Genomic DNA, 16,259 nt, shown 5'->3' on the forward strand with positions numbered 1-16,259 from the left:
TTATACGTTCGACAATGCGAAGGAACAATGGCTTGTTCATTCAAAAACGCCTCCTAAACATTTCCGGTGGGTATGTAGGATTTTCCGTGAAATAATCGTTCCATAGTTGATTGTGTCCTTGTTCCCTATTTCTTTCGATATAAGCTCTTCTCGTCGACTTGTTGGGATGAGTATGAATCACTGAGTCGATGAAATTATCAACTACTTGGTCGACCATTTCTTCTAAAGCTTCATCAACTTCATCACTTGATGAGGAAGACATTGGTGTTTTTTTTCCTAACATGACAAAAGTTGTCATAATTATATAAATTATTTTCATAATCTGTATTTTAAAAATACTCTTTCATCGTAATTATATAAAAGTTGTCTTAAGAATATAAAAGTTGTCTTAATAATATTAAAGTTGTCATAATTATATTTTTATTACATAATCTTTTAATTTTGTGACAATATAAAAGTTGTCATAATGCTATAAATTATTTTCACAATCTTTTCTTTTTTTTCATATTCTATTTTTTCTTTTTTTTAACATTACTCTATCATCTTTTATGTGAATAATCTTTTAATTTTTTATAACATTAGTCTATAAAAGTTGTCATAACATTAGACTTTTCTTTTTTTTTTTCATATTATATTTTTTCATATTATATTTTATACATTACTCTATCATTATTACTCTATCATCTTTTATTTTCATAATCTTTTAATTTTTTCATAACTAAGTTGTATATTATACCTTGTTGTGGATCCTTGCTATTGTCTCCGTTTGTGAATCACCTTGCAGCGAAATGGGAATCACTTGAATGTGTTGGTTTCCTTCAGAACTGGTACTAAATGGGAATCACTTGAATGATCTCGACTTTTTAGCATTTAAAACAAAACATTCTTATCTCACTCAATATAAAGAGAAGTGCTATAAGATAATGAACTTGATAGAGAGTAATAAGTGAGAGAAGTGCTATTTCATATAATGATACAATGCAAACATATATAGAGAGTTTGAAACCATATTACATAATCCGTGAATCAAGTTGTGACTGACACAATACATACTAGACAATCCGTGAATGAAATAAGTGTAGCAAGAAACAAAACACTACACTTTCCCGTGACAAAAGATGGTCTAAAGTCCAACTACCCGCAACATAAAAAAAAAACAACTAGGCTTCACCTGCAACGACTGATCACCTCCAACACCTTCACTCCAACCCGTGACCTGCACTCTCTGACCTGCAAAAGAAAATAAAACCCAATCAATAATTCATGTTAAGCATTGAATCAAGTTAAGCTAAGAAACGTAAACATTCCATCCGATCACGCTAAGCAAAGCAACCTAAACAAATCACCAATACAAGGCACTAACCAACTCAAAGCATTTCACCAATTAGTTTATACTTAAGTGATTTTTCTTGATCATAAAGAGTCTCCTCATTTTTGCCAATGAGACGATCAAGGATCTTTTGTTTGGAAATGTTATTTTTCAGAGCTAGCATGGTTTCTATTTGATCATAAGCTGCTTCATTCCCGTGTTTCTTGCGCTTCGCTGCTTTGCTCGCCTTTACACCAGGAGGCCTCACCTTTTCATCGTCAGCAACCACCTCCGGACATGCTTCCTTCCTCTTCTCCTTTCCACCATCTTTCGACAACGCGTGTGACCTCCATTTCTGATCAAACCTCAGCTCCCTCCAGCAATGTTCAAGTGCGAACTTGACATTAAAGTCATTTAAGAAGATGTCATGTGCAGCTTTCATGACATCATTCTCATTTTGCCCGCTTGTCTGCTCCTTCAAAGCGGCTTCATGGCAACCCACGAACTTGCACACCTGCTCATTCACCCTTCCCCACCTCTGCTTACATTGACTCCATTCTCTAGGAACGGCGCCAATGAGCTGAGGGCTTGAGTTAAAATACTCCTCTATTCTCTTCCAAAACGCCCCTGCCTTCTGCTCATTAGCGACTATGGGATCCTTGCTCGTGTTCAACCAAGCGCTAATGAGCACAAGGTCTTCTTTGACAACCCACTTTCTTCTTTCCAAAGGTTTAACTAACCCGGGTGAGTTACCAACTGCCTCAGCAGAGTCCACGTCTTTTGGGGGACTGCTCTGCGAAGCTAAAAGGTTAACAAACCCGGGAGAGTTGTAGGAGAAAGGTTCCATTTTTTTTTGGGTTTGGTTTGTTGTTTAAATGTTTGTGTGTTTTTAGTTGTGGATTTGCTATGTTTTATAAACTAGTTTTTGCTTTCATTTGAGATAATTAACTAAAGCAGAAGAATTAAACAAACTCTACCTACCACAAGTACTTCACAAACGGCAGTGAATACACATCAACTCACTGGAAAATATTAACTACACCTAAGTACAATCTATTGAGAGTTCACAGCAACCAACAACCAACAACCAACAAAAAATTAATTATAGATTTTTAAAAGTTGTAGTTAGAGTTCTAGGTGGAGTTGTAGTTATTGTTGTAGTTATCTTTTAAGCTTTCATAACTTTTAGTTAACTTTCAAAACCGGTTAGCTTTGTATTAAATTACTTATTAAATAGCTAAACTGGTTATACCAATCAACAATTTGTAACTGAGTAACTGAACCCTCAATCGAACTTCCATAACGATTAAAAACCCTAAAAAAAAGTCCCCAAATCGATTTAAAATCACCCTATCGCAAATCCCTATCGCACACAAAATCTACGCTACCACACCGTCAATCTACTCAATACTGACCTAAGAGTGTGGAGAAGAGAAAAAGGAATCGATTTGATGGAGAAATAACGACGGAATCGCCACGGCGTGGATTATCGCCTCGGAGAGAAAAAACCCTAGCTTTTTTCACAGATGAGAGAAATGAATTGGTTAACGCGTATACCCTCCTTTCTTCCTCGTCGACGCGGAAAGGAGAAGCCACTCAGCGCCCGACGCGTGGCTTGAACTCGCCTCTTACGGGTTCAAGCGTAAGGCCTGGTTCGTCGATTAAAACCCATTTTTCATTTTCTTTAAATCATTCGGCCCTAAGAACTCGAGCCCACGACCCCCTCATGATCCCCTGATGCGCATGGTCTAAGTACGTACATTCTTATACACATTCTTATACACATTATATTTAATTATATTCTTAAATTTTAATATAATATAATATGGCTTCGTTCATACACAGAAATAATTAGGTTTTGCAAGAGGGATTCTTCACGGGACCAAAAAAAATGTGTAAGAAGAATACTTCCACAAAGATGCAAAAATGAATATTATTCTCTTATTATTTTGTTTTATTAGTAAATGAGACTTTCTATTATGGATGGGTTTTTGCTGCATTCATCCATTTAGTTATTGTAATAAGAAATGGAAAAAGGTTATAAATCCAATATACATATTTATCATGGTGGCACTTGGCAGGATCTATAATCTAATAGCATCATGCAACTTTATTGATCACATCATTACGACATTACCCCATCAGGAGAAATGGATGATACTATATGCATATGACCTTAACTAGAACGCATTATTGTTTTCAAACAACATTGTTTGAAGTCTAATCACGGCCATAAAAAGAGCATAAACGTTGCAAAAATGCCATATGGAGCCAAATAATTAAGTGATGAAGAACTATGTGAAAAAAGCACTCATTTCTGTTGACCAAAAACAACCTCTGATCTTTAAACAAATAAATTATCACTGGTTATTTATTAAATTATTTTCCAGACATTGAAAGTGACTATTCGATTTAATCGTATCAAAATAATTGTACGTCTCGACACATCGACCCTCCAGATTGTGGCATAAAACTTTCACTTTATTTTAAATATTCGAAGTTATTTGTACATTTGTATACAGAACTTTGTCTTATCAAATTAATAACAATAAAGTACTAATTATCAAAATATTCTCTTTCTTACCAGGGTCTTACAATGTACTATTATAGAAACTTGTAGCAACCTAGAGTAGAGAATCAAACTGATCTAATACCAAAGCGAAAAGAATATAAATTGCATGAGATCTAGGCTAGGAATCATGTTTATGCCAGCAAACAAGCATAGCCACACACCTTCTCATGATGTAAAACCTTCCCTTCTGTTCTTTGGCTATGCTACTGTACTTTTGGGTAATGGAAGATGATGATCCTTTCTCTTTCTTCGAGGTGCTTCTTGAGATGGAAGAGGAAGAAGATGGCACTGAACATTTGGTGGATGAGCTCCGTACTAATGCGGGAGCCTTTGTTGAGGAAGCACTCGTTGAGAAGCTTCTAGAGAACTTGGATTTAGAGGAACTAGAAGATGAGCAGGAAGCAGATGATGCATCCTTTTTCGACAGCTTCCACTTCTCGCTCATTTCCGTGTTGCAAGAAGAACGAAATATGTAGAGGGAAAGAGAGAGCTTGTGACGTAGGTGAAGGCCGGTCTCTGTTAATTATTTATTGTTTTCATTTAAGAGAAAAAGACAAAAATAACATTAAATCAAGTTTTTGTTCTCAAACTAGCACTCACTGTCAAAAGTCACAAAAATAGCCCTTAATGTTTTATCAAAAGCCACAAACTTAGGGTTTAGAATTAAAGGGTGGGGTTTAGGATTTAGGGTTTAGGGTTTAGAGTTTAGGGTTTAGGGTTTAGAGTTGAGAAATGAGGTTTTGGGGATAAGATTTCAAATTTTGAAAAATAAAAATATTAAAATTTTCAAAAGATAAAATGCTATTTTGGTCATTTTAGTTTTTGAGTGCTATTTTTGTGATATAAACTTAGAAATGTGCTATTTTGGAGATTTGCCCTTTATTTAATTATGAGTTTGTAGTGAACTAGTGATTGAGTTAAATAGAGAGAGATGATGAAAAAGAGAAATGGAGAGAGAGTGTGATCTAGAGGGAGGGAGCTGGGAGAAGAGAGCTGCTTGTACAATATATAGATTGAGTGTTTCCAAAATAAAACTAAATAAATGGAAAAAATATTGAAATGTTGAAGAAAATAGAATGAAGTAATGAACTGGAATATTGATTTAATTGATTTAAATGATACTCGGTTTCTGTAATGTGCATCTAATATTTACCATGACTTAGTGTAACTCCTTGACACATATTTAGCCAACTTAAACTTGTGTTTTATATGAATGAATCATGTAGGATAGTTTATTAAGTTGAGCTTTAACAAGAAAAGTTAGGTTTTATCTGCTTCGTAGTTAAGGGACAATGGGTTGAATATACCCGATTAAGGTCTAAATTTGTTAAATGCCTATGAATTTTCAAATGGTAAAAGTGAATAACCTTTTAACCAGTAATGGACGAAATTAACCTTGCTTTTAGAGAAAGAGAAACAGTGGTCGTACGTGTCAGTCTGCGGATTCAGAGCAGTAAGCTGAGGGGGTGGATCAGACGAAGGCACGTTGGGTAAAGGACGGGTTTCGTACTTGTAATGATGTCGAAACCTAACTTCTATGTTATTGTGTTACATTATATGTTTGCTTGGTAATGTATATCGTTAGCAGTTAACTAAGATTTACGAGGCCAATCGATGCTAACTAAATGTAAATGGACTTCCAACCAACTTTTAATTGTAAAGTTTCTTGAATAGCGGTTAAGTGTATTAATCAATTTAGATCTGATTTCATAGATGGGTGTTAATGATTTAATATTACTAAGATAGGTTAAAATTTGGAGCTGTGTTTTGGTAAGACATATAGTTACCGCCTAATGATTTGAGTTAACAGTTAAGCGAACAAGCATTATGATGGGTGTATTGAGCTGATTTAGCGACAAAAATATGGTGTATTGATCACCTAACTTCCATGTTAATACATCTAATAATCGGTTATTTGTATTGATCATTTTGGGAAGACATCTTGTTACCGCTTAACGATTTGAGTTTGGCTAAACGATCAAACACTATTTTAAAGCCTAACGATTTGAGTTAACGACTAAAATATAATGGCCCACTAGTAAACATGAATTATTCGTTAAAACGAAAAAGTCGACAGTGTACATAAAGAAACAACAATCCTTAAAATCTTAAACAAAGTCTGTAGTAGTAACCACTACTTCAAGAGGTCTTCATGAAATTTAAGAACCAGTTGCTTTGCGGCGTCTGGGAGAATGCGAGGAGTGATAGCCATACATCCATCGACACCGAATGTTGCATGAGCTTCAATCAATAGGACAGTCGATGAATAATAAAAAGCTTAGCGGTTAAAATTATAAGTAGCCATATGTAAAAAGCTTAGCGGATAAATAATTTATTAACCCTAGACCAATACATCATATACTATCACCTCTCTATTCTATCAATCTTGTTAACCGCTAGACAAATATGTATCCATCAATGGACAGATTATCGGCTACAAGTTGTATTTAACATAAACAAAGTATATGCATACTCTATCACCTCTATGTTTTATCAATCTTCTTAACCGCTAAAAAGGAAATTAGCCATAATTAAACAGAGTTAGCATATCTATGTTGTTTTTACCTTGAACCAGTATATGCATGAATTATCACCTCTACATTCTACCAATCTTGTTAATCGCAACGACATGCTGTCCAAACGTAGCCGAGAATTACAGATTCTCTTCAACGGCCAGAATCTTCCCAAAAGTCGAATTGTGTAATAACTCCATCCATCTCTTTAGGTTCAAGTGCCTCTGTTTTCTTGATTTTGTGATACCTCGCTCACCCAAAGCTCTTCGCCAACGACTAACATCATCTAGGGAAGAAGAATTTCCTCCATTGAACGCGATTATGGCAGAAAAACAACAGAAGTCGAAGATTTAGAGAATTTATCGAAAATGGAGAACGAGAGAATTTTGGGTTTAGAAATGTTGGAATGAAACGATTGAAGAATATTGATAGAAATATCAAACTAGGGTGGGTGCATAAATAAAAATAAATGCTTCTCTCTCTGGACGGAAATACTGATACGCAGTTAGCTCTGTTTTGTTTTCTTTGGAAAAGCTGTGAGATATTGAATTGTCCAATGTGTAGAACGTTCTCCTCTGTCACGCACCAGAGTCTATGGGTCATAGGGGAAGGTAACTCATAAGGGTAAAACGGTCATAGAAAAGTGGTCTATATACTTGAAGTTATATGGCAAATATGTGATCCATTTGGGTGCATTGATGTCAATTACTCTTTTCTTTTTTCAGTCTTTCTATTTCATATGGATGAGCTTTTCACTTAATTTCACATGTTCAATTCTATTTAAATTTCTTAATTGATAAGTTGATAAGTTTAGTTCGAAGAGTAAGAACTCGAAATAATAATTTCTGCTTTGTAGGTTCCACAATTTCAAAATGACATAAAGCTTCATAATTCATATACTAATATGAATCATTCTGTATGGTTGTAAAAAGAAGACAAGAAAACAAAGACCTTATGTATGTAATCAAGCGTCACGTGAGGCGGTGAGAGAGAGAGAAGCACGGTAAGTATGTCCGTACAATGTGTTTATTGGTCTATAACTGAAAGTCTATTTATGCTAATAAAAATGGCAAGGTGTGACGTAAATCATAAGAAAATTTGTAAAAGTAAGACCACTATTTCTGAAAGCTTCCACGGAATGCATAATAGCTTTGTGGAATCACACCTACGGCTATGTAGACATATATGGGTCAATGACGAGGATCCAACAGAAAGAAAAGAATATTCTTGACGAGCGATTTAAGCATTCCCGCTTGAACATCGTGCATATATTGAATATTTATAGAATTACTTCTAAATGATGCCACTATCGAGATTTAAAGACTTGAAAGGTTTATAAGAAAGAATTTTCTAGAACGTATTGTTATTATTATTCTTTCTTTGTTATACTGTTTGATGTTAAAAAAGAGGGACATTGTTTTCAAATTTTGTCTACAAATTTCTAAATTCTAGGCGGGGTCCTGTCTCTCGAGTTTTATGATGAATCAGTGGTCGAAAATTTATAAAGAGTTTTTCAAAACGGCAACATTAACTTTTATGAAAATATAATTTGGGAGTATTTGGAGCCAAAGGGGGCAAAGAGGGACGGGAAGAAAAGTGTATCTTACGATAATCAGCTTTGGGCCTAAATAATATTCCACATGTTTTTCACCTCTGTTTTCAAAACAGCCTGGGTTTCCTGAAAACAACTCATTCAACTAACCACAGTATATTAACATTATGTGTAGTACGTACTTTCTAGTTTCTACCATTTTCATATTCTCATGTTATAGTCTAATTGTTAAGAGGAATTACATGAGTTAAGATGTTAACTACAAAATGCAAAACTAAACAATTATAATGTATGTACCTTAACTATTGCCTAATCATATTAACAATATACCACCCCACTGGTGAATGGATAATATATATGACTAGTCAAATATCTCTGCCAAGTTAAAGTAGTTTGACCTACTTTCTTTGATTAGCAGGAACTAGGCCTGGGCACGGATCGGATATCCGGGTTTTTAAAGGTATTTATGATTTGCTTCGTATGTCACGGATATCTAATTTTTCGTTTTTCTTTGCTTTGGAAAAATACGGATATTCGGAAAAAAAGATATCCGGAAAATAAATAGATATTTGCGGATATTTATGAATACTTACGGATATCTCATATGTTTTGATTAATACAAATAATCTTAAAATTTTGATATAAATTTGTTTTGTAAAATATTTTTTTGCATGATATATATGATAAAAATTAAAAGAAGTAGTGAATCTACATATTTTGTAAATTTTTTTGAACTTAGTTAACAATTATAATAACACAAACTTAAGAAAAAATTATAATTATCATAAATGTGTTTCTCTTCCTTTTATGTAATACTTTTATATAAATAATAATGTGAATAGAATTTATCAAATCATATGTTAGAATAATAATTATATAATTTTATACATTAAAAACTTTAAATATAATCAAGATATACATGTATTTATATATTGCGGATCGGATCGGATCGGATATCCGCTTCCCAAAATTTTAATATTTGTGATTTGCTTCGATTTTAACGGATATTGATTTTTAGTATTTGCTTTGATTCGAAAGTTTACGGATATCCGAAATTTTCGGATCGAATCGAAACGAATAACGAATCGAATCAAATTTAACGGATAAAATGTCCAGCCCTAGTAGGAACATTAACTACCTTACAGAACAGTTTGCCTTGTTATGTCGATAATCAGACAAATAATAACTAAACATTAGCTTATACAGTAAGTATCCAGTATCCAACACAATAAATATATTACCAAGTCTGGCAAGAAAAAAAACTCTAGGATATTTTCAGGCCAAAACAAGAAATAAATTTACAATATTCGATATTCCAAGTTCGTTGAAAAGCCTGTGGTAGCACCTATCCTTCTAAGTTTGGAAGTCTTGACGTTCAGAATTGTTTTCTAATAACCCGTACGTGTTCGTTAGCCATGCTTAAGATGCATTAGCGTGAGATATTTTCTTTTGCTTGCATGTAATAAGACATGGGAATTGAAAAAGTTTGGATTTTGTGAATCTAAGTTTGAGTGAGTTTACCCACCTAGATAACCCTAGAGCAAACTTTAAACTCCAAAGACCTTGAAGTTCCCTGGGTTAAAAAGGTCTTCAGCTTTGATTTTTACATACAGGTCAAATAGATGAAAGAATCGAACTTGAATCAAAGGAGATGATCATGCTCTGATGTTGATGATCATATTCATATACCTCCGTAGTTAAGAGACAAATTGTTGCTTACTTTCCATTGTTGAAAGCGTGACACTACATATATAAACAAGATGAAGAAAGATACATTGGAACTTGGAAGTACATCCTAGTGCTATATATATTCAAGACCAGCCGTAGCCAGAACTATAAGACTCCTAATATACCCTCCCTCGTGTAACTAATGCCATATAACCACATAACATTCCATATATGCATAGATAAAATTCCAATAGTACTACAGTAGTCAGCAGTAACACAAAGACCATCTATATACAACAAAAAAAAAGAAGAAGATAGCGGGTCCCCCCAACATAAAACAAACAAAAATAAAAGGAAAAAACATCAAAACCACACAGGTTCAACACAAATCAAGATCCTTCATTAATATACATCCACAAACCTAGGGTTCACACATGACGTGCGTATACACCACGTTTACAAAAAAAAAAACTTCAATACATCAGTGAACGGGACAATATATAATTAGTCAAAAGAGTATTAGCAATCTAAACACAGCTTTCTTGTCGCCTGGAGGCTGCAACCGCTGAAAAGAACAGGTCAAGATCCGGAGGCTGAAAGTAACCGTTCTTCGGTGGTTCCCTCTTCTTTCCAAAATGTATCGATCTTTTCCTTCTCACCTGTGGCGGACACGGAGGATATGCTGGTATCCGGCATTCCTCACGTGTAGGCGTCTTGCATCCCACGTGATAGTCATCATCAACGGTGGCCTCCGTCTCTCCGTCGTAGCAGCTAAACCCGTTATCCATTTCTGCCTTCTCTTCTACTAACTCATATTACTTAGGAGTCTTTTTTTTTTTTTTTTTTGATCAAATACTTAGGAGTCTTAATTGCTTCTTTAATACTCAATTAGTTTTAGGTGTGACGTAGCTTTGTTCTGTACATAGTGTTACGAAACATTACGAAACATGTATGTATATTTATATAACTAATGTGATGTATATAATTTTGATAATAGAAGTTTAGTTGTGGATGTCAATAGGATATTAGGTGGGCCATGGGTAGTTATCGTTTTAGTGATAATAAATCATTTTCTTCTCTTTTTTTTTCTTCCTAGACCAGACGTACTCAGGTAACTTTTAATTAAGAAAGTTAAAAAAACTGAAAAATTTCTTGGTTTTTAGGTAGAATTCAAAATTGTAACTGATTTTAACATATATTTTGTTGCGCACTCATCAGAATCTCAACGGATTCAATTGTTTCTAATTTGAAAATTTTAATAGTCAAATTTTATAATATAAAAATAAATTACAAAGTTGGAAAAAAATAAAAATAAAATAAATTACAATATATACATATCAAATACATATATTTTTTTTTGAATAGGGCCCCCAATTTTACAGGTCCGGCTCTGATTGTACTTGCGGTGTAGAAACTGACACGTGATGGAACATGCTACGTGGAAAAGTTGATCTCAGGTGGAAAAGTTGCCACACACACCTTGACTTGACTTGACTTAGAAAAAGGGCTTATAATGTGGGTTCTTAATTTAATACAGGCCCAATATGTTATTTATTAAAAGGGGCTTAATCACCGTGATGGAGCTCCACCGCTTGAGCCACAGGGGCTCCGACATAGACAACCAAAGGGTAACTCATTGTAAAGTTTATCGAACGTTAACAAATAACAGAACACAGTAATATATATCTTCATGTTTTGGTGATGGAGAGAGATTGTTCTTTGTAGGACTATAACCTTTCGAAAAACTTTAAGAAAAAGAAGGAAAAAAAAACTATTACATGGCGACATTGAGGCCTTTAGGTCAGGTAGTTCGGTTCAACATGAATTTTACCAAACTAACTCAAAATAAAGTTTGATTTAGTATCTATCTATACTATTATTTATGAAGTGATTTTGCTGATTTATCACATTTTTCATGATTTTAGCTAATTTTGCTTATTTGTCATATTCTTATTAGTTTTTGGATTAAATCATCAATTTATTAATTTAGATAATATAAATATTTCGAACTTTCTAATTAATTTATTAATTTAAATAATATAAATATTTCGAAATTTCTAATTAGAATTATGATTATAATTATTTTAACTTTCACAAGATTCTTATTAATTTTAGCTTAAATCATTAATTTATTATTTTAAATAAAATAACTATTTCAACCTTTCTAATTGAAATATTTCGAAATTTCTAATTAAAATTATGATTATAATTATTTTAACTTTCACAAGATTCTTATTAGTTTTAGCTTAAATCATTAATTCATTATTTTAAATAATATAACTATTTCAAACTTTCTAATTAAAATTACAATAATAATTATTTTAAACAAGTTATGACCAATTATTATTTTCATATGATGTAAAATGTTTTAAAATCTATAGTTTAATTTTTCTCATTCATTCCAAGTTGTCTCGATTATAGTTTTTGACATCTATATTTATGTACTTTTGATATTTGTTTTTTTTAGTTGGAGTTCTATATTTTTCTTCTTTCTTTGAGTTTGAAAGGCTAGGAGTAAATCGGTTTTGTTACATGAAGTTTAGGATTATGAATTATGTATTTTGATTTATTTCGGTAGTTATTTCACGTGTATATTTTATTACTGTTAAATCATAAGAAAATATACTTTGATATTAATTTCATAGAGTTGCCTATGTAATCATGTTATGAACATGTGTTTAATGTTTTAGTTTCTAAAACGGCTAAAGTAGATATTTTTTTAATGAATTATTAGATTTATCATTATATAATTAACCATAAATTAACTTTAATAATAAAACTATCATTATCTATCTTTTCTTTTATTAAAAGTAAACTTATGAAATATTAAGATAAGTCAATGTATATATTGATCAAGTAAACCAATGAAATATTGTCATTATCTCAATTCGTTTTTTTTTTTAAGTTTTCTTCTAAGTTATCATCGAACTTTAGTTTTTATTATTTTGTTCTTACTCGAATTTTGTTTGTTTAGTGTTTTTTGGTAAAAAGTAAATATTTTTAAAAATAAGACCAACGGGTTATTTTTTCTCTCTCACGAAAGGCGATGGAAGAGGCGATCTAGGTTTCATGGTTTTGAGGTGGTGGGATCCCGGTGATCTAGGGATTCATGGCGCAGGTTCTTTCTGGAAAGGCTTTGGCATGGTGGTTTGGAGTGGCGATTCGACTTTTCGAGGGTTTGATTCAGAAAGGGCTAAGGGGATAAGGGGGAGGTTAAGGAAACATGGCATTTTAGGCGATCGATTTGCGAGATCGTCCATAATCAAAAGGAAATTGCAGAGGAGCGAAGGTAATATCTCCAAAGATTATACATCTACAGATTCGGGATGTCTTTTGGAGAGGGGAAAATCAATTTCAGATCTGATTCGGTCAGGGATTTGGAAAGTCCCTCTTGGGTTTTTGGTCGCCAAGTATCGCAGGATATTTTGATTGATCAATTGGTTCTAGTGATTGTGATTTTCGAATCTTTTCATAAACAATATGTTTATTTTGGAACGATTATATAAGGCTTCTTGGGGTTTTGTATCGAAGCACTGCTTTTTCCTTGAGTTTTATCAACTTTATCAAACGTCAAGATTTTGGTTTTATTGGTTGTAGAATGACGCAGAGTCTTTTGTTGGGGAATGCGGGAGACTCAAACAACGGGGAGGGTACCAGGAAACGTTTGAAGATCTCGGTCCCTCATTTTGATAACTCCGCTTTGATCAAGACGTATTCAAAAACTTTGGTGGGAAGATACATGAACCCAGAGAAGCAAGACATGATGGCACTAATTGCGAATCTCCCGAAGATTTGGAAGCTGGAGGACAAGGTTGTGGGCGTTGATCTGGGGCTTGGCAAGTTCCAGTTTGATTTCGAGAGAGAGGAAGACATTGACGGGGTGCTGAGGATGCAACCGTACCACTTCGACTATTGGATGCTCTCTGTTGCGCGATGGCAGCCTAGGATGGCGCAGAGTTACCCGTCGGAGATTACTTTTTGGGTAAAAGTCTTTGGTGTACCGGTGGATTTTAGGACGGCTCCAACGTTTGAGAGTATTGGGAACGCGATTGGGAGAACTGTGGCTATTGATGTGGAGTATTCTCGGTTTCAAGTGGTGGTGGATGCGTTCAAAGAATTATGCTTAGAGACGACGGTGTATTTCAAGGGTGGGGAGTTTTACGAGGGGGAGGAAGCTCTCATATCTTTGCGGTACGAGAAACTTTTCGGTTACTGTAAGATTTGTAACAGTTTATGCCATAAGGATGACATCTGTCCTTTGGACAAGAAGAACTCCACGAAGAGCCCAGAGAGGAAGCGGGAAACTAGAGAAGGAAATGGAGGGGGGTATGATGGGGGCAAGCATGAGGATCGGGCCAGGAGCTATAAGGGGGTTGTTATCAACGGAAATGGAGGCAATCTGACCAAAGAGAGAGACAGTAGAGACTATTATGGGAAGGGAAAAGGAAAGATGTTCGAGGAACCAGATTCTAAATGGGTAAGAGTTCCGGAGAGGAGCAACAAGAAGAATTCTAATTACCGTGGCAATTATCGAGGAGATGGTGGCGCCTCTCGCCCTAGGGGGGCTCGTAGAGAAGGACCAAGATCAGGGGAACAGGAAGGACGCTCCAGGGTCTCTTCTGGTCAGGAAAAGCAGTACCATGATCGTAGTGGCTCACGGGAGAAGGATAGAGAAGAGGGGGAGATCATCGCCATAGGGGAGGCATCTATGAAATTGGCTTCTCAACAGTTTCAGCAGGAGCTGTCTAATACTCAAGCGAGGGGTGCAGAAGCGATCTCTGAACCAGTTGATACGGAGAAGGGGCTACAAGCTCTGAAAGCTCTGGTTGAGGAAAAATCAGATAAGGTTGATGATGAGTATGTGATGGAAATGGATGAGATCAAGGCGGTTCTCCTCGAGCACGGCATTGACAAGGATGACGCTGCCGATTTAGATGATGCAGCTGAGGAGGAAATGGAGGAGGCGAGTATGGTTAAGGAGGATGTAGCGTCATTGGTTGAGACAACTGTCGAGGTGGAGACAGAGAGGGGGCGGGGTGCAGAGGAGTTAGCAAAGCAGCAAGGACCTCGTAAGAGGTTTTACAAGCCTACAGGAAACACAGTAGGTAGCAATAAGATGCGGATTGCAAACACATTAGTTAAACGTGCTGCAGCTAAGGCTAGCACTTGTCAGGGTGATGGGCGCAAAAAACAGGAGAGTAAAGGAGCTTCAAACCTGAAATCTGGCAACTTTAAGGTTTGATTTTATGGATCAGAGTGGTCTAAAAGAGAATGCATGGTACGGGGTTTTGGTTATGGGGTCTGGTGGTTTATGAATTTTAATAAGCTCGATGAGCATTTATCTCATGTTTACGGTTAAGATTTTGGGTTTGGTTTTATTTACGAGTGTATTTCTGATGCTTTGTAATCATTTTATGGTGAAGTATTGGAAGCATTGGAATATTTATGATATTTTGGAATATTGACTTATGATTTTGATTCAGATATTACATTGTTTGTTTCCACTGGTTTTATTTGAGGTATTTTTATGTTGTTGGAATATCAGTGGTCAGTATGGATTGGTAGGTTTGTATTGGTATGTCGCTTTGGTCGGTTTGGTGGCGGGTGTAGTGGAGTCGTGGGCCGGTGAGCCTGGCACGTTTAGTTGTTTCAATTTGGGTGATCGTTTCAGTCTAGTACCGCTGGGGTTCTTAGGTGGGTACATGGCTTATTTGTTCGGGTATGTATGGCTAATTGATCGTACAATACTGTTACAAGGTCTTGGTTATTGGCGGGGATGGACATGGCTTCATGGGCAAAAAATTGGTATAAGAAGTTGGAGTTGCGGGAGGGACAAGTTTGAAAATTGTTCCAAGGGTATTGGGCAACATCTTTTGGACTGGAGGGTTGGGAGTTTAAGTTATTTCAGATGGTTGGGAATCGTCAATCCCCCATTCTCTAGCTCTTGGGAGCATGATCAAAACAAAACTTTATGAGAATCCTAAGCTGGAATTGTAGAGGAATGGGGAGTCATTGGATAATAAGTTATCTTCGAGAAATTTGGTATAAACATAAACCTGGTTTTTTATTCTTATCGGAAACTAAGCACGATTTAGAATTCGTTCAAGGAGTTCAATCACATTTAGGATATGATCGTCTGGTGACAGTGGATCCAAATGGTAGGAGTGGGGGTTTAGCGCTTTTTTACAACGATGAATTTCAGGTACAAATACTTTATTCGAGTAACAGAATGATTGATGTAGAGGCCGTCGTTCTTGGGAAGACAGTTTACCTCTCGTTTGTGTATGGTGAACCGGTACAAAAATTGAGGGAACAAGTATGTGAACGTTTGACGAGGTATGGGTTATCGCGAACAGACCCTTGGTTCATTATTGGGGATTTAAACGAGATCACCGGAAATCATGAAAAAATGGGGGATCTTTACGAAGCCCAAACTCTTTTGTCACTTTCAATGACATGATTAGAAACTGTGGTTTTTTGGAATTTCCAGCTAGAGGAAATACATGGTCATGGCAGGGGCGAAGGGGAAAAGGAAAGGGGGCGGTGCTGATCAGATGTAGACTAGATCGAGCTCTAGCAAATGAAGACTGGCATACGCTTTTCCCTGCTCTTATACCGAGTATTTAGGGATGGTAGCGTCTGACC

General features: G+C 35.4%; 2 protein-coding genes across 2 annotated transcripts; both read right to left on the bottom strand.

The window, feature by feature from the left end:
- Positions 1 to 1,367: 1,367 nt before the first annotated feature.
- On the bottom strand, positions 1,368 to 2,156 carry LOC106308396 (glutathione S-transferase T3-like). Its single transcript, XM_013745554.1, has one exon. The coding sequence runs from the start codon at positions 2,154 to 2,156 to the stop codon at positions 1,368 to 1,370; it is 789 nt and encodes a 262-aa protein (XP_013601008.1).
- Positions 2,157 to 3,802: 1,646 nt separating this feature from the next.
- Positions 3,803 to 4,839, bottom strand: LOC106310909 (cell wall integrity and stress response component 1-like). The gene is made up of 2 exons (XM_013748133.1): positions 4,762 to 4,839; positions 3,803 to 4,418 (listed from the first exon to the last, which is right to left on the bottom strand). The coding sequence occupies exon 2, from the start codon at positions 4,324 to 4,326 to the stop codon at positions 4,000 to 4,002; it is 327 nt and encodes a 108-aa protein (XP_013603587.1). The 5' UTR covers positions 4,327 to 4,418; positions 4,762 to 4,839; the 3' UTR covers positions 3,803 to 3,999.
- Positions 4,840 to 16,259: the final 11,420 nt, after the last annotated feature.

Source organism: Brassica oleracea, chromosome C8 (genome assembly GCF_000695525.1).
Source record: "Brassica oleracea var. oleracea cultivar TO1000 chromosome C8, BOL, whole genome shotgun sequence".
Lineage (NCBI taxonomy): Eukaryota > Viridiplantae > Streptophyta > Magnoliopsida > Brassicales > Brassicaceae > Brassica > Brassica oleracea.